This window comes from Rhinopithecus bieti, unplaced genomic scaffold (genome assembly GCF_001698545.2).
Source record: "Rhinopithecus bieti isolate Rb0 unplaced genomic scaffold, ASM169854v2 scaffold_18548, whole genome shotgun sequence".
In the NCBI taxonomy this organism is placed as follows: Eukaryota; Metazoa; Chordata; class Mammalia; order Primates; family Cercopithecidae; genus Rhinopithecus; species Rhinopithecus bieti.
Window position 1 is genome coordinate 731,714 of NW_016809526.1, and position 14,743 is coordinate 746,456.

The 14,743-nt window shown below is 45.0% G+C and overlaps 1 protein-coding gene across 1 annotated transcript in view; it reads left to right on the forward strand.

The window, feature by feature from the left end:
- Positions 1-14,743, forward strand: part of TULP4 (TUB like protein 4) — a 207,653-nt gene that overhangs the window by 138,589 nt on the left and 54,321 nt on the right. Inside the window, 2 exon segments of the mRNA XM_017889635.1 lie at positions 10,064-10,244; positions 13,185-13,319. Of these exon segments, the coding sequence (XP_017745124.1) occupies positions 10,064-10,244; positions 13,185-13,319 (316 nt within the window).

Genomic DNA, 14,743 nt, shown 5'->3' on the forward strand with positions numbered 1-14,743 from the left:
GCAGCTCTCACTCCCACACAGGGCAGCTCTCACTCCCACACAGGGCACAGCAGCTCTCACTCCCGCACAGGGCACAGTAGCTCTCACTCCGACACAGGGCACAACAGCTCTCACTCCCACACAGGGCAGCTCTCACTCCCACACAAAGCAGCTCTCACTCCCACACAGGGCAGCTCTCACTCCCACACAGGGCAGCTCTCACTCCCTCACAGGGCACAGAGCAGCTCTCACTCCCGCACAGGGCACAGACCAGCTCTCACTCCCGCACAGGGCACAGACCAGCTCTCACTCCCTCACAGAGCACAGAGCAGCTCTCACTCCCTCACAGAGCAGCTCTCTCTTCCTCCCTAAGCAGTTCTCACCTCCTCCCAGAGCAACTCTCTCCCTCCACCCACCCGGAGCAGCTCTCACTTCCTCAAAGAGCAGCTCTCACCTCCTTCCAGGAGCCTGCTGGTTTTGAATCCTGATGCTCAGTACAAGAAAAGAACATGATAATCTCTCACGCAAGCTCTTGTAGTGAGTGTTTCTTTCTTAAAAAAGAAATAAATCTGGCCTGGCGTGGTGGCTCACACTTCTAATTCCAGCACTTTGGGAGACCGAGGTGGGAGGATCACTGGAGCCCAGGATTGCAAGACCAGCAACATGGCAAAACCCTGTCTCTAAAAAAATACAAAAAGTTTCGGCGTGTGGGGACACACATGTAGTCTTAGCTGCTGGGGAGGCTGAGGGGGGAGGATTGCTTAAGCCCAGGAGGCTGAGGCTACAGTGAGCCATGATTGTGTCACTGCACTCCAGCCTGGATGATGGAGTGAGACCCTGTCTCAAAAAAAAAAAAAAAAAAAAACCCACAAACCCACTAAAGTAAAACCCCACTGGTCAGCTCCTACACTGAAAACCCTTGCCAGTGACTGGTGAGTGCGTTGTAAGTAGGTTAAAGGGCTGGTAGAGTGGAACTGCTGCTGGTAGCTCTTGGGGACTCAACTTTGCAATGAGATTTAGTCTAAGCCAACACAAAGAGTGATCCTTTTTCTTCCCTCCCATCAGATCTGCCCATGACTTTTTAGTAGTGTGAATACTACACAAGGGAAACCCATCTTTATTTTAAGCCCTGAACTAAACATATATAGGAATGGTTCTTGTCAAAATCAGCAAGGAGCACAGGAATCACAGCTAGGAGGATGAATTGCTCAGGAAAGAAGTTGGGAGACAGCCTCCCACCCTTCAGGGCTATCTTTATCCAACGATTGATACTGGTTCGTTTTTAGTTATTTCTTTTTGCATGTATTTGAGAAATTCTGTCGCACTTTGTGGAATAAAATATATTTCTTTAGAAGAAACAGGTGCAGCTACTATGTTTGTAGTTTTTCGTTTTGTCAGTGTTTTGGTTGACTGACGCGACAGTTAAGATGTCTAGAAATTAAGTGACCCTTTGTTATCTCTGGACTCAGGTGATGAATCACCAGATAGAGCACTATTAATGAATTATAAAATATGCTAAATAAAAATGTTTCTTGAGATTTACATTGAGTAAGCCAGGTGCAGTGACTCATGCCTGTAATCTCAGCACTTTGGGAGGCTGAGGGCGGTGGATCACCTTAGGTCAGGAGTTCGAGACCATCCCAGCCAACATGGGGAAACCCCGTATCTACTAAAATACAAAATTAGCTGGGCATGATGGCGCACGGCTATAATCCCAGCTAGTCAGGAGGCCGAGGTAGGAGAATCACTTGAACCTGAAGGCAGAGGTTACAGTGAGCCAAGATCGCACCACTGCACTCCAGCCCAGGTGACAAGAGTGAAACTCCATCTAAAAAAAGTTAGGTTAAGAATAAAAGATGAGGCCAGGCGCGATGGCTCATGCCTGTAATCCCAGCACTTTGGGAGGCCGAGACGGGCGGATCACGAGGTCAGGAGATCGAGACCATCCTGGCTAACCCGGTGAAACTCCGTCTCTACTAAAAAATACAAAAAAACTAGCCAGACGAGGTGGCGGGCACCTGCAGTCCCAGCTACTCAGGAGGCTGAGGCAGGAGAATGACATAAACCCGGGAGGTGAAGCTTGCAGTGAGCTGAGATCCGGCCACTGCACTCCAGCCTGGGCGGCAGAGCGAGACTCCATCTCAAAAATAAATAAATAAATAAAAAATAAAAGATGAGAGGAATGTATTCATATACACTGGCTCTTGTTACGTATACCTTCTTAAAGTCAGTTTCTTGTTAATGCAATGTTAGATTTTCTTCATATATCTTCATCAGTACCACGGCATGATGATGGCCTTGGTTTTGACACAGGGACCTTGCCTAAATGCCACCATTTAGCCAGGTGGTGAACTACAAAATTGATCTTCCTAGGGTTCCACATGGCATTGCTGCTCTACAGCCCCTGCCCTTGACATTGAATATGTCCTTGTATGTGTCAGGAGGGGTGAGATGTGCTGTTTCACATGTGTTCACCACCAGGACAAAGGCTCACTCCTTCTGGTCAGGACTCTCTGGGCCCTCTTCTCAGCTGGACCTCAACCTTGGCCTCTAAAAACTGCATACTCCCAGCATAAATGGTTTCATCCACACCGTCTTTTTCCTTCCCACACACACACCCTGGAGCAAACACTGGCATAGTTTCTTTTTGTTTGTTTGTTTGTTTTTTTTTGTTTTGGAGATAGAGTCTCACTCTGTCGCCCAGGCTGGAGTGCAGTGGTGCGATCTCGGCTCACTACAAGCTCCGCCTCCCGGATTCACGTCATTCTTCTGCCTCAGCCTTCCAAGTAGCTGGGACTACAGGTGCCCAACACCACGCCCGGCTAATTTTTTTGTTATATTTTTTAGTAGAGACAGGGTTTCACCATGTTGGTCTGGCTGGAACACTGGCACAGTTTCTAACAACTCAAGACCGTGTCCTGAGGATGACTGCTCCAGCTTTCTTACGTTCCTGCCTGGAAGAGAGGCTGCCGAGAGAATCAACTGTTTGATAGGGCCCATCTCCCAGGCTTTGTGAGAGAGTAGGGGCCTAATTTTGATAAGCTCCAGTTAGTAAAGCCAGAGAGCCTAATCACATTGACAGCCTCCTTCCTGCTTTTCAGTTATTTCTCCTTCCCTGGCTACAGCCTATGCCTCCCTCCTCCTCCCTCATTCTCCCTGCTGCAGCATTTATTATGGATTAAATATTTGTCCTTCCTGCATTAACTCAGGTCCCGTTTGGCTTGTCATTGGCACCGGTCACAAGTGCTGTTGGGTCTGCTCGCACCACTGTTGCCCAGCCGCCACTGGTAGCACAGACCAGCAAGTCCTTTCCTCTCTGCTCGTTTGTTGAGAAGTTTATCAGTAGCCATGGGAAAAAATTGCTCTTTTCATCATATTTAGAAGTATATTTCAATGTGTTTTGAAGAGTTGTAAAATTTTGAAATGGGAAGGCATTTGAAGCTGACACTTGGGAGGCAGAATGATGAACCTTACTAAGGCGCTAGGACTCAAAGTAGGATGAACCCCACTAGCTGACCCCTAGGCCCGATTCTTTGCAAAGGAAAGGATGTTTCCCCAACAGGCTCAGACTGCACACCAAAAGGCCAAGCACATTCCAACGTCTCTTGGGGTCTTCTGATCAAAGTACACATGCACCTTCCCGGGCCTCTTGGTGAGTGGCTACCCTGGGCAGTTATGCCTTACTTCAAAGAGCTGATATAGGGCTATATTCCTGAAGCATACCTTTCTTCCTCATTCAATGTATATTTAGATGTATTTTTAATAGTATATTCACATGGTATAAAATACTAAATGTTCCATAGGACATATGATGTGAAGATCCCTCCTTCTATCCCCAAGCTGACCAGAGGTAACGTGTTTTCAGTTACTTGTGTACCCTGCTGGAGATATTCCAGTTAAATGCCGGTTTTTTTTTTTTTGAGATGGAGTTTTGTTCTTGTCCCCCAGGCTCCTGGAATACAATGGCGCGATCTCTGCTCACTGCAATCTCCACCTCCTGGGCTCAAGCAATTCTCCTGCCTCAGCCTCCCAGCCAAGTAGCTGGGGTTACAGGCGTCCACCACCATACCCGGCTAATTTTTTTTTTTTTTTTGAGACAGAGTCTTGCTCTGTCGCCAGGCTGGAGTGCAGTGGCACAATCTTGGCTCACTGCAACCTCCGCCTCCTGGGTTCAAGCGATTCTCCTGCCTCCGCCTCTGGAGTAGCTGGGACTATAGGCGTGTGCCACCATGCCCAGCTAATTCTTGTATTTTTAGTAGAGACAGGCTTTCACCATGTTGGTCCCGATGGTCTCAATCTCCTGACCTCATGATCCACCTGCCTTGGCCTCCCAAAGTGCTGGGATTACAGACGTGAGCCACCGTGCCCGGCCAATTTTTTTATTTTTAGTAGAGATGGTGTTTCACCATGTTGGCCAGGCTGGTTTTGAACTCGTGACCTCAAATGATCTGCCCGTCTTGGCCTCCCAAAGTGCTGGGATTACAGTCATGAGCTACCATGCCTGGCCATAAATGTATTTTTGTATTGGTCCTGTAGTCAGACTATTCTCTACTCCCAGAAATTGATATATGGGTATGTCTTAGAAGGATGAATAAACTTAAAAATGGAGCCTGAAAGATTTGGAGAAGAATATTCTGGTAATGGGAATCATTTAACATTAAATTTGAGGCCTGAGGCAGAATACCTCCTTCTTTGAAAATCTTTAGGCATGGGAGAGTCTCTCATCTTAATGGGTTAGTTTATAAGTGGTCTTTTCTTCAGTGAGGAGATGAGATGACTTCCAAATTATTGTTACCCTGAAGATTCAGATTTAGGAGTGATTGTAATAGTCAACTTTGAAATTACATTTCATCTTAAAAAAAAAAAAAACAGGAAATATTCTGTTAATTGAGCAGTTCTGTCATTTACAACTGTCTGATTTCAGTGACTGTTTATTTAGTTCCAAAATATTCAAGTCTGGCCTTGAAGCACATCTGAAGGCCAGTGTTCTGAAACCCAGCAGGAGGTCTTAAAAAAGTTTTTGGCCAGGCACGGTGGCTCACACCTGTAATCCCAGCACTTTGAGGGGCTGAGGCAGGCGGATCACGAGGTCAGGAGATCGAGACCATCCTGGCTAACATGGTAAAAAATTACTTGTACTTGAACATGTACTAAAAAATACAAAAAATTAGCTGGGCGTGGTGGCGGGCGCCTGCAGTCCCAGCTATTTGAGAGGCTGAGGCAGGAGAATGGCATGAACCTGGGAGGTGGAGATTGCAGTGAGCCGAGATTGCACCACTACACTCCAGCCTGGGCAACAGAGCGAGACTCCATCTTGAAAATTAAAAAAAAAAATTTTTTTTTTTTTTTTTACTTTAGCCGCATCTTAGAACAAAAAGAGTTCCTTCCAAGGAAAAGGAGGGGCATCATGGCTGTTTTTTCATTTCTCTGTCTCCAGCTACACATGCATGCCACCAGAGGTGCTAAGGTCACTAGGAGGGATTTGTAATCAGTTTTTTAGTGTATTCCCCCAGCCTTTAGTCATAAAAGTAAGTAAGTGGGAAAAAGTCACCTCCTTCAGGAACTAGTTCCAATACTACAAATTAAACTCTGTTGCAAAAGAGTGAACATTTTGGAAAGTATGTGTTATTGAAGTTGACATTTCCCAACATGGTTTTATTCAACAATTTAGATGTGTAGGGTCCAAAGATAAAGGTACTGATGAGATACCACGGCTTCCAAAATAGAAGTCTTTTCAATGATTTTATATCCTCTCTTCTCCTCCTTTGGTTGTGGCTTGGTTTATTTTAAACTACTGATAATAATTGTGTTTATTTTTAAATAATTGCATCTAAAATAGTTTAGAATGGAGTACATTGAAATAAAGAGATTATATATGGATATCATAATTGCATTGCTGTGTGTGTGTGTGTGTGTGTGTGTGTGTGTGTGTGTGTGTATGTCAGAGTCTTGCTTAGTCACCCAAGCTGGAGTGCATTGGCGCAATCGTGGCTCACTGCAGCCTTCAACTCCTGGGCTCTAGTGATCCTCCCGCCTCAGCCTCCCCAGGAGCTATCACTGCAGGTGCTCACCACCATGCCCTGATACATTTTTTTGTTTTTTTGTAGAGGACAGGGTCTCACCTTGTTGACCAGGCTGGTTTCAAACTCCTGACTTAAAGTGATCCTCCCATCTCAGCTTCGCAAAGTGCTGGGATTATAGGTGCTTGGCCGTGTTGCTATTAGAAACTGCCCTGCAATGAGTATATTCAAGGCTGCAAAGTAAACCGAACCCAGCGAGGCAGCCATTGAACTGGTATGACTTAACCTGTATGTCTCTACTGCTTATTTTGTCCTGGTATATGCATTACAGAGGGAGCATTGGCCCTGCCAATACCTGAAGCCTAGAGTTCATCACAGGAAACAGCAGGAAAATATGGGACAGAAATGTCCATGATTCATCCTTGAAAGTGTTTTTTGGGGATAGTTTTATGGGAGGATTTGGGAATTGGTTTATAAAGAAGAAAGGAAGGAGATTGCTCCTTCATTTTTGTAGGGAAACTTGGGCAAATGTTTGGGCAGAAATTTATTTATATTCATTGAGTCATTGAGTGAATGAGAACCTGGGAGTGCAGACCTGCCCTTGAGATGCTTGTGGTTTACTGGCAGACAGGCACACAAAACCAGAACCAAGTTCAGAATGCTGTGGGGGCCATCGTTAGAGCAAGATTAATTCTGTGTGGTGGGGCCCCAGAAGCCTTTAAACATGATGTCTGAGCACTGCTGTGAACCAGCTGGTGTACTAGACATTGGAGATAAAGCACAAGCCTCAGTCTTTGCTTGATGCGATCTGGTTGTGTGTGTGTTGCTCAGGAAAGGATGCAATCATGCGTTTGATCTTAAGACATGTTGACACTGAGGACCTTTGGCACATCTTTGGGAAATGACAGGAATGCAGTTGCATGTGAGAGTCTGGGACTCGGGACAAAGGCCTGTGCAGCGAGTCAGCTATGAATGGGATCCTTGAGGCTATAGGCATGATTGTGGTTTCCTAGAGAGAAAAGGACCTATAGCTGAGCCTGGGGAGCACTAGCACAGAGAATTCTAGAAACAAGAACACCAGCCCAGTCAGAACACATTCATTACTTGACCAACATTAAAGAGCAGAAGCAGCAGAGATTGATGCACTTGCCATATGTATATTCATTATTATTAGGCTGTCAATCTTGTTCTTCTGAAATCCTTTGCTCACATAAGCTTTATCTCATTAAAAGTGATTAGGCATGAAAAGAAGGTGTATTGGAAGAAATTTTTAAAAATCTGATTTCATATGGTATCACTGTTATTCAGTTGTCTGTGACATACTTGTTCCAAAACAGAGTAATTTCTTCCGTCATTGCTTGATAACTAAACTGTCAGTGCTGCTTTTCCCATTTTTTCCAATCTTAATAGTGTTTTTGTCTTCCTGTGGGAGCTGTAGTTGGAATTAATTAATGGTCGTGGATTTGGGGCCTGCCCTTTTTGTTCTGTTTTGCTTTAGTGTGATACTAAACTCTGATAACTTAATCAGTCCTTTATTCAGGAATTATATGTATGTACTCTCATCTGTCCTTTCTTCTCTAAAATGGAAAAACGAGTATTAATTCAAAAGACCTTTAATGCAGAGGTATTTCCTCCCTTTTGCAAATACTTCTTGTGTTGTACACCATGACAGGGCCTAGGGAGGTACTGTTGAGCAAAGCTGATGTGGTTCAGGTCTCTGCTTGGGCTGCTATAACAAAATACCACAGACCAAGGGGCTTAAACAACAGACATTGATTTCTCACAATTCTGGAGGCTGGCAAGCCTAAGATCAAAGCGCCAGCCAATTTGGTTCCTGGTGGAGGCTGACTCCTGGCTTCCTTCTCCCTGGGTCCTCACATAGCCTTTCCTCAGTGCTTGGGGGTAGCAAGAGCGCTTGCAAGCTCGGGTCTCTCATACTCTTCTTATATGGGCACTAATCCCGTCGTGGGTGCCCTACCCTCTCGACCTTGTCTAAACCGAATCATCCCCCAGAGACCTCACCTCCAGATACCATCAACATAAATTGGGGAGGCAGGCTGCTCATAAACATTCAGTCCATAACAGTCCATCGCCTCAAAAGCTTATAGTGTAACTAGGGGTCAGAAATCACACAATCCCACAGTAAAGGGATGAGAATAGTGATAAATGTGGCGATGGGTACAGCTCAGTTAAAGTTATAAGAAGTCATATTTCGTATTTATTGTCGTTGAAAACTGCTCACCAAGCACATTAAATATCTGCCTCTTCCAGGACTTCAGCAGGTCTGTGACCCATGCTCCAGTGTCTTGATCCCTACACCTGTGTCACGTGAAGGCTTTGTAGCTATGCCATCAGATACTAATTTTTTTTTCTTGACAGCTAAAATTTCACCTTTTTCTAAAATGAATTCCATGGTGTTCCTAGTAATTATGTCTTTCCAGTAATGAATTAATTGCTGCATCTGGAGGCAAATTGTTTTAGCCTTTTTTAGTGTTCATTAAAATATAGATCATATTTAAGGGAATATTTGATGAATAATTTATTCTAAAATAGCTCTGTGAATTCTGTGAACTTTCTGCAGGCAGTCTCTCAGTCATCAGTATTTATATCCTAAAATTGCCTTTTGCTTGTCACCGACTTTAATGCATTCATTTAGCAATAAATATTTATTGAGTGCCTGCATTGTACACAAAGCTCTGTTAGGTGCCAGGGATATAGCTATGGACTGTCTCTGCCCCCAAGGAGCTTCACATTAAAATCTCAAGCAAAAAGAAGCAAAAAATGGAAAAAGCCTTAACCAGCTCTCCCTTTGGGTAAATTCTAGCCTTTCTAGTCAGACAGCCTTGGCTTGATCACTTAATGCCTTTGTCAGCCTACTTGGCCTCTCTGAAGTTGTTTGTGTGTTTGTAAAGTGGAGATAACTTGCATGATTGTTGCAATGAGATGCTGATGGATAGACAGATCCCATTAGACACAAAAGATGTAAAGTTTTTAATGGCAACCAATGCAGAAACTGCAGACATCATCACACAGAGCAGAAGATAATGCAATGTGATGCACCTTGGTGGAGGTCCTGCTGCCCAGGCACCAGGATTCCTCTCAGGATGTCCCACTGGTGGCACCACCAGTGTTATTGTTTGGTTGGTGGCGGCAGGGGGATGTTCAGCAGCTGTGAGGTGTCCCTTTGCCGCTGTCATGGAGGGGAGCATCCAGCCTTCCTCTACCCAGACTGTTCTTTAACTCTGGCCATGTACCTGTCTGTACTACCCAGCATGCTCCTGAGTGTGTGCTCTGAGATGGGTGAAGCCAAGGAAAGTGTCTGAGGAGCAGCCCTCAGCACACTGTGGTAGCAAAAGCCCAACTGGGCCACCCCAGCAAAACTAGTACCTAACTCATGGTTTTGACAGTTAATGAGGCAGAGCTTTCAGCATAGTGTTTAGTGCAAAGTACTTAATATTTTAATACTATTACTACATCCTTAAATTAATCATAAATTAATACATTAATGCCATTATTATTCTCAGTGAAGTAAAACATTCAACATTGGAAATAAAACATTGTTTCAGGAGGATCTTCTTTTCCAGATATGGTTAGATAACATGCTTACATAACCCAATGTATTTTCTCTTGGGTCAAACATAAACCTAAGCTTTTTCTTCTAAATTTGAGAAAATTATAACAACAAATCTCTGCTGCTGCTTTGTTTTCCAGAAAAGTAAATGAATATTTTCCTAACTCCTCTCCTCCAATCAAAAATACAAAGCAAAACCCCTGCAAATAGTATAACAGTGATTTTGCTGGTACTATTTGAAAACATCCATGCAATATAATATACTCATTCTGCTGTTAGTCACATTTCAGTATTAGAAGACTAAAATTCTTGCAGGAATAGCCAGCAGAGGTTCTTAACATTTTGTGTCACTGTGCTATTGTTACTTAACTAGCAATTTTTAGTTCTAAATATATATTGTCTTCCTAAAACAAATTGAGGCAACAAGGTGTGCCAGAAACTGACCCTTGCTGCCACTTGGTCAGAGGTCAGAGGTCCCTGTCTTGGATTGCAGGTGCTGTTTGGCACGGCTGATGGGCAGGTGATTGTCATGGATTGCCACGGCAGGATGCTGGCCCACGTCCTCCTGCACGAGTCAGACGGCGTCCTCGGCATGTCCTGGAACTACCCAATCTTCCTGGTGGAGGACAGCAGTGAGAGCGACACGGACTCAGATGACTACGCCCCTCCCCAAGGTACTCATTGGCCCTACTTTCCTTGTCACTGACCAGAAGGACAAGGAAGGGCGCTGGAGGGGAGTAGACTGATGTAGAGGAGGGAGGGTGAAGGACCACAACACCTATGGCACCCGGGCTTCTTGGGAAGAGTTCTCAAGCTGAAATGCAAGGTAGGGCTGGCCTCATCTAGATGTGACTGTCTCCCCCATGTTGTCCCTTTTCTCAGAATCACTGGTCGAATTGATTACACTTAATTCGCTTAGCTTTTCCTAGATATAAAGTGAGACGCATGGCTCTTCCTGTGTCCCTGAGGTATGGTGGGGCTTAGCTGCTTAGTGACAATAAAGAAAGCTAAAGATGAAAAATTCTGTGCTATTATTATAACTTAATATGTGATATATCCAAATCCCCAATGTTATTAAAGCCTGTGGCTTTAGGTGCATGAGAAAAGGATTTGTTCTGCCATAATGAAGGCCGGCACCTTGGGCAAATAACTCCACATTTCTGTCTATCCTCTTTATTTTGGGCAGAAGCTCTCCTCCTTCTCAGGTCAAAAAGACCTGCTGCCTCTGTGTATACACCACTTGGTGTTGAATACTCTTGGTGGGGATAACTTCAAATTCTAGCCACCTTAACCTCTAGGAGGTCTCCAGAATCAGTGTACAGCACTGGCCTACTCTGTTGGCTCTTCACCAGCATCCCATCCCCTGTACCCATCTCATCTAAAAAAAGTTGACATACAATAATTGTACATATTCATGAGGTACATTGTGATGGTTTGATACACATAATGTATAGTGATCAGATCATTTTAATTAACATATTCATCTCAAACATTTGTCACTTCTTTGTGTTGGGAACATTCAATATCCTCATTCTAGGTATTTGAAACTATATAAAATGATAATATGCTATTGTTAACTATAGTCATCCTACAGTGGTATAGAACACTAGGATTTAGCCTTCCTACCTAGCTGTAACCACCTCGTTCTGGGGAGTGGGACTGGCTTCTTGATTAGAAGTGGTCACACTGCCACAGGCTTCTATCCTTAGCCTGGCAGAGCTGTGCTTAGACTGCTGTGTGCCCTTCATAGTCAAAGGGTACAGTGGGTGGTTTCTAACCTTTCCTGCCACTGTGGGGCATGTCGTCCTGTGAAGGGCTGTTCTGGGGGAAATTATAGAAATTTTCTCCCCGTCAGTGTCTGCCTCCATTGGAACCTGCAGTATTCTCATGTTGTCTTCTCTTTCCTGCCACAGCACGTTATGCTCCCCAGCAGCAGACACATGTGTGTATACACACACACATTCATTCATTCATTTTAGGAGAAGGCATTCACATGTGAAAAACAGTTGAGATTAATGGTAGTGTTTTAGGACCAGTGGCTTGAGGGCTGTTTATGGGTGTTCCTAGCACCCATAAAGCAGTTTAGGAGTTAACCATCCCCTTTCCTAATAGAATACCAGCCTTGAGAGAGGTGTTGGTCATATTTCTACAGCCTCATAATAGTAAAGTCAGTGTCTTCATCACATGGACTCAGGATACTCTTAGAACTCCTCTTTAGTGGGTCAAATCCAGATTTACTTACCTCCATTTTATTATTGAAAAAAAAAAAAAAAAAAAAAAACAAGGGGCCAGGCACAGTGGCTCACGCCTGTAATCCCAGCACTTTGAGAGGCCAAGGCGGGTGGATCATGAGGTCAGGAGATCAAGACCATCCTGGCTAACACACTGAAACCCCGTCTCTACTAAAAATACAAAACAAAACAAAAATTAGCCGGGTGTGGTGGTGGGCTCCTGTAATCCCAGCTACTCAGGAGTCTGAGACAGGAGAATGGTGTGAACCCAGGAGGTGGACCCTGCAGTGAGAACCAAGATCACGCCACTGCACTCCAGCCTGGGCAACAGAGTGAGACTCCGTCTCAAAAAAAAAAAAAAAAAAAAACACAAGATCCAGAGACCAAGTTTATAAAGCAAGTCTAGAATAAGTCCAAGAATAGAATTCAGTCCCTGGTTGCTCCTCCAGGCAGTTGCCCTTTTCAGAAGCTCAGAAGCAGGGGGTCAGTTTAGAGGATAACAGGTGACAAGTGTTCACCTTTCACATGCAACAAGCTTCTTCTTAGTGGCCTAGGGAATTTGAGGGCAGAGGTCGGTATAGTGCAGTGTCATGATGTAAAGCAAAGCAATAATTGGGCTTCCTCTGCAGACAGATGGCAGGCAGGCCCGCCTTGATGGCTGCTAAGATGAGCCCAGTGTGGGGTGAAGCCTACAGGAGCCTTCTGAAAACCTTGATCTATCTAGGCATCTAGGAAGGGCTTACTTTTGCTTTTTCAAACACCCTGTGAAAGACCAAGTCCATGGTCCATCATGGCCCCTTCTTTAATGTCTGCATGAGTGCAGGGTTTTCCTTATGCTGGCTGTGCTCCGCAGGTGCAGCAAGCCTCTATGAGCCACATTTAGCCCAGCCTTCTCTCCAAATATGGGTGGGCCACTGTGGCTGCTTATTTTCTGTAACATTCAACGGAAGAGGAGTTAGTCTTGAAAAGCAATTTTTTTCTCTTTTAGACCATAATGAAGAAAATGTTTTTACCCCTCCTCCTACCATCCCTGGATGTTGTATGACATTAAAATAATTTATGTCTCTATATCATTAGAACCATGTAACACATTAACATCAAGGTAGTAAACTTTCACACATATTCTCACCACTCACCAATTGCCCCCAGGGCTGTCTCTCTAGTGTCCTGCTTCTTACTCACGAATTCTCTGTTAGTGCCCACTGATGGCCCTTGTGTAGTTCCTGAATGATGTAGAATGCTTCATTCAGGTAGCATCCCAATCCAGAGCAGGATCTGCATTGTCAGGCTATTTCTAAGGCACCATGCAAGATTGCAGCTTTGGGAACCTGGATTTGGGTGGTGTGCTTCCCTCCTTTTCACCTGGCACTTGTGTTCCTGCAGATGGTCCAGCAGCGTATCCCATCCCAGTGCAGAACATCAAGCCTCTGCTCACCGTCAGCTTCACCTCGGGAGACATCAGCTTAATGAGCAACTACGATGACTTGTCTCCCACGGTCATCCGCTCAGGGCTGAAAGGTACAGAATACTGCACACACCCCAAGCCTGCAGACCAGGCCTGCGTGTGTTTGCTTCAAGGCTGGTCTTGTACACCCTGTGCTTACTGATTCCTGTCCTCTGTGGTGACCCCTTCTGGGCTTCATGGAGTCTGTTAACTAAAGCCGCTCCCTCTTCACTCCTTTGCTTATCTGACAAGTCCATAGCTAGTCTTATCTCAAAGGGAGATTCCTGACATTCAGTCTTTGTCTTAACCTGCTCTTTTCCTCACTATGGCAAGAATGATCCTCTCTCAGGTGTACAAGTGTGTTTGTATCTGGCTTACACGTGTCTGCACAATAAACGGACTGCAGCACCTGCCATCCCTGAGGGAGCAGATGGTGCACAAGCCATCATTTACACAGAAGCCCCTGTGATTTTAAGAACCTGGCAGGCTTATTAAGAAGCTGATCATTGTGCGATAAAGTTACGTTGAAAGACTTGTGAAGGTTCTGCAATTACTAGACTGAGACATTGATGTGAAGGGCAGCAGTCAAGTGCTGATACCTTCCTGATAGATATTATGAGTGTTGTTATCTCAAAAGAAAATCAGTGGGCATAGGCATTTGGAGTGTTGTGAATTTTTTAATTCGAGGCTACTGCTGATGTTGTTGACTCCACTGATGTGAGTTCTATGGAAAAACAATCTGTCTCTTCAGGGTTGAATGGTACAATGTAAAAAGGTTTTAAAATTCAATACCTGGCTGCCTCTGACCCTTGATGTTTAAGGGACCTCCTGTAATCTGAATGAGGATATAGGAGACAAGGCAGGAACTTTGGTATAACTCACTACTGTCATTCAAAACTGGCCATCAGTCTAGGGAGTCATTACTGTGTGCTGCTGCTGCTGCTTGCCTGAATTCTTCAGCAATCACAGGGATGTAAAGTCTAGGCAGGGCGCAGTGGCTCACGCCTGTAATCCCAGCACTTTGGGAGGCCGAGGTGGACGGATCACGAGGTCAGGAGTTCAAGACCAGCCTGGCCAACATTGTGAAACCCTGTCTCTACTAAAAATACACAAATTAGCTGGGCGTGGTGGCAGATGCCTGTAATCCCAGCTACTTGGGAGGCTGAGGCAGGAGAATTGCTTGAACTTGGGAGGTGGAGGTTGCAGTGATCTGAGATCGAGCCAGCCTGAGTGACAGAGCAAGACTCTGTCTCAGAAAAAAAAAAAAAATTAGCCAGGTGTGGTGGTGTGTGCCTATAGTCCCAGCTACTTGGGAGGCTGAGGCAGGAGAATCGCTTGAACCTGGGAGGTGGAGGTTGCAGTGAGCCGAGACTGCACCATTGCATTCCGGCCTGGGCGACAGAGCGAGACGCTGTCTCAAGAAAAATAAAAGAGGCCGGGCGCGGTGGCTCAAGCCTGTAATCCCAGCACTTTGGGAGGCCGAGACGGGTGGATCACG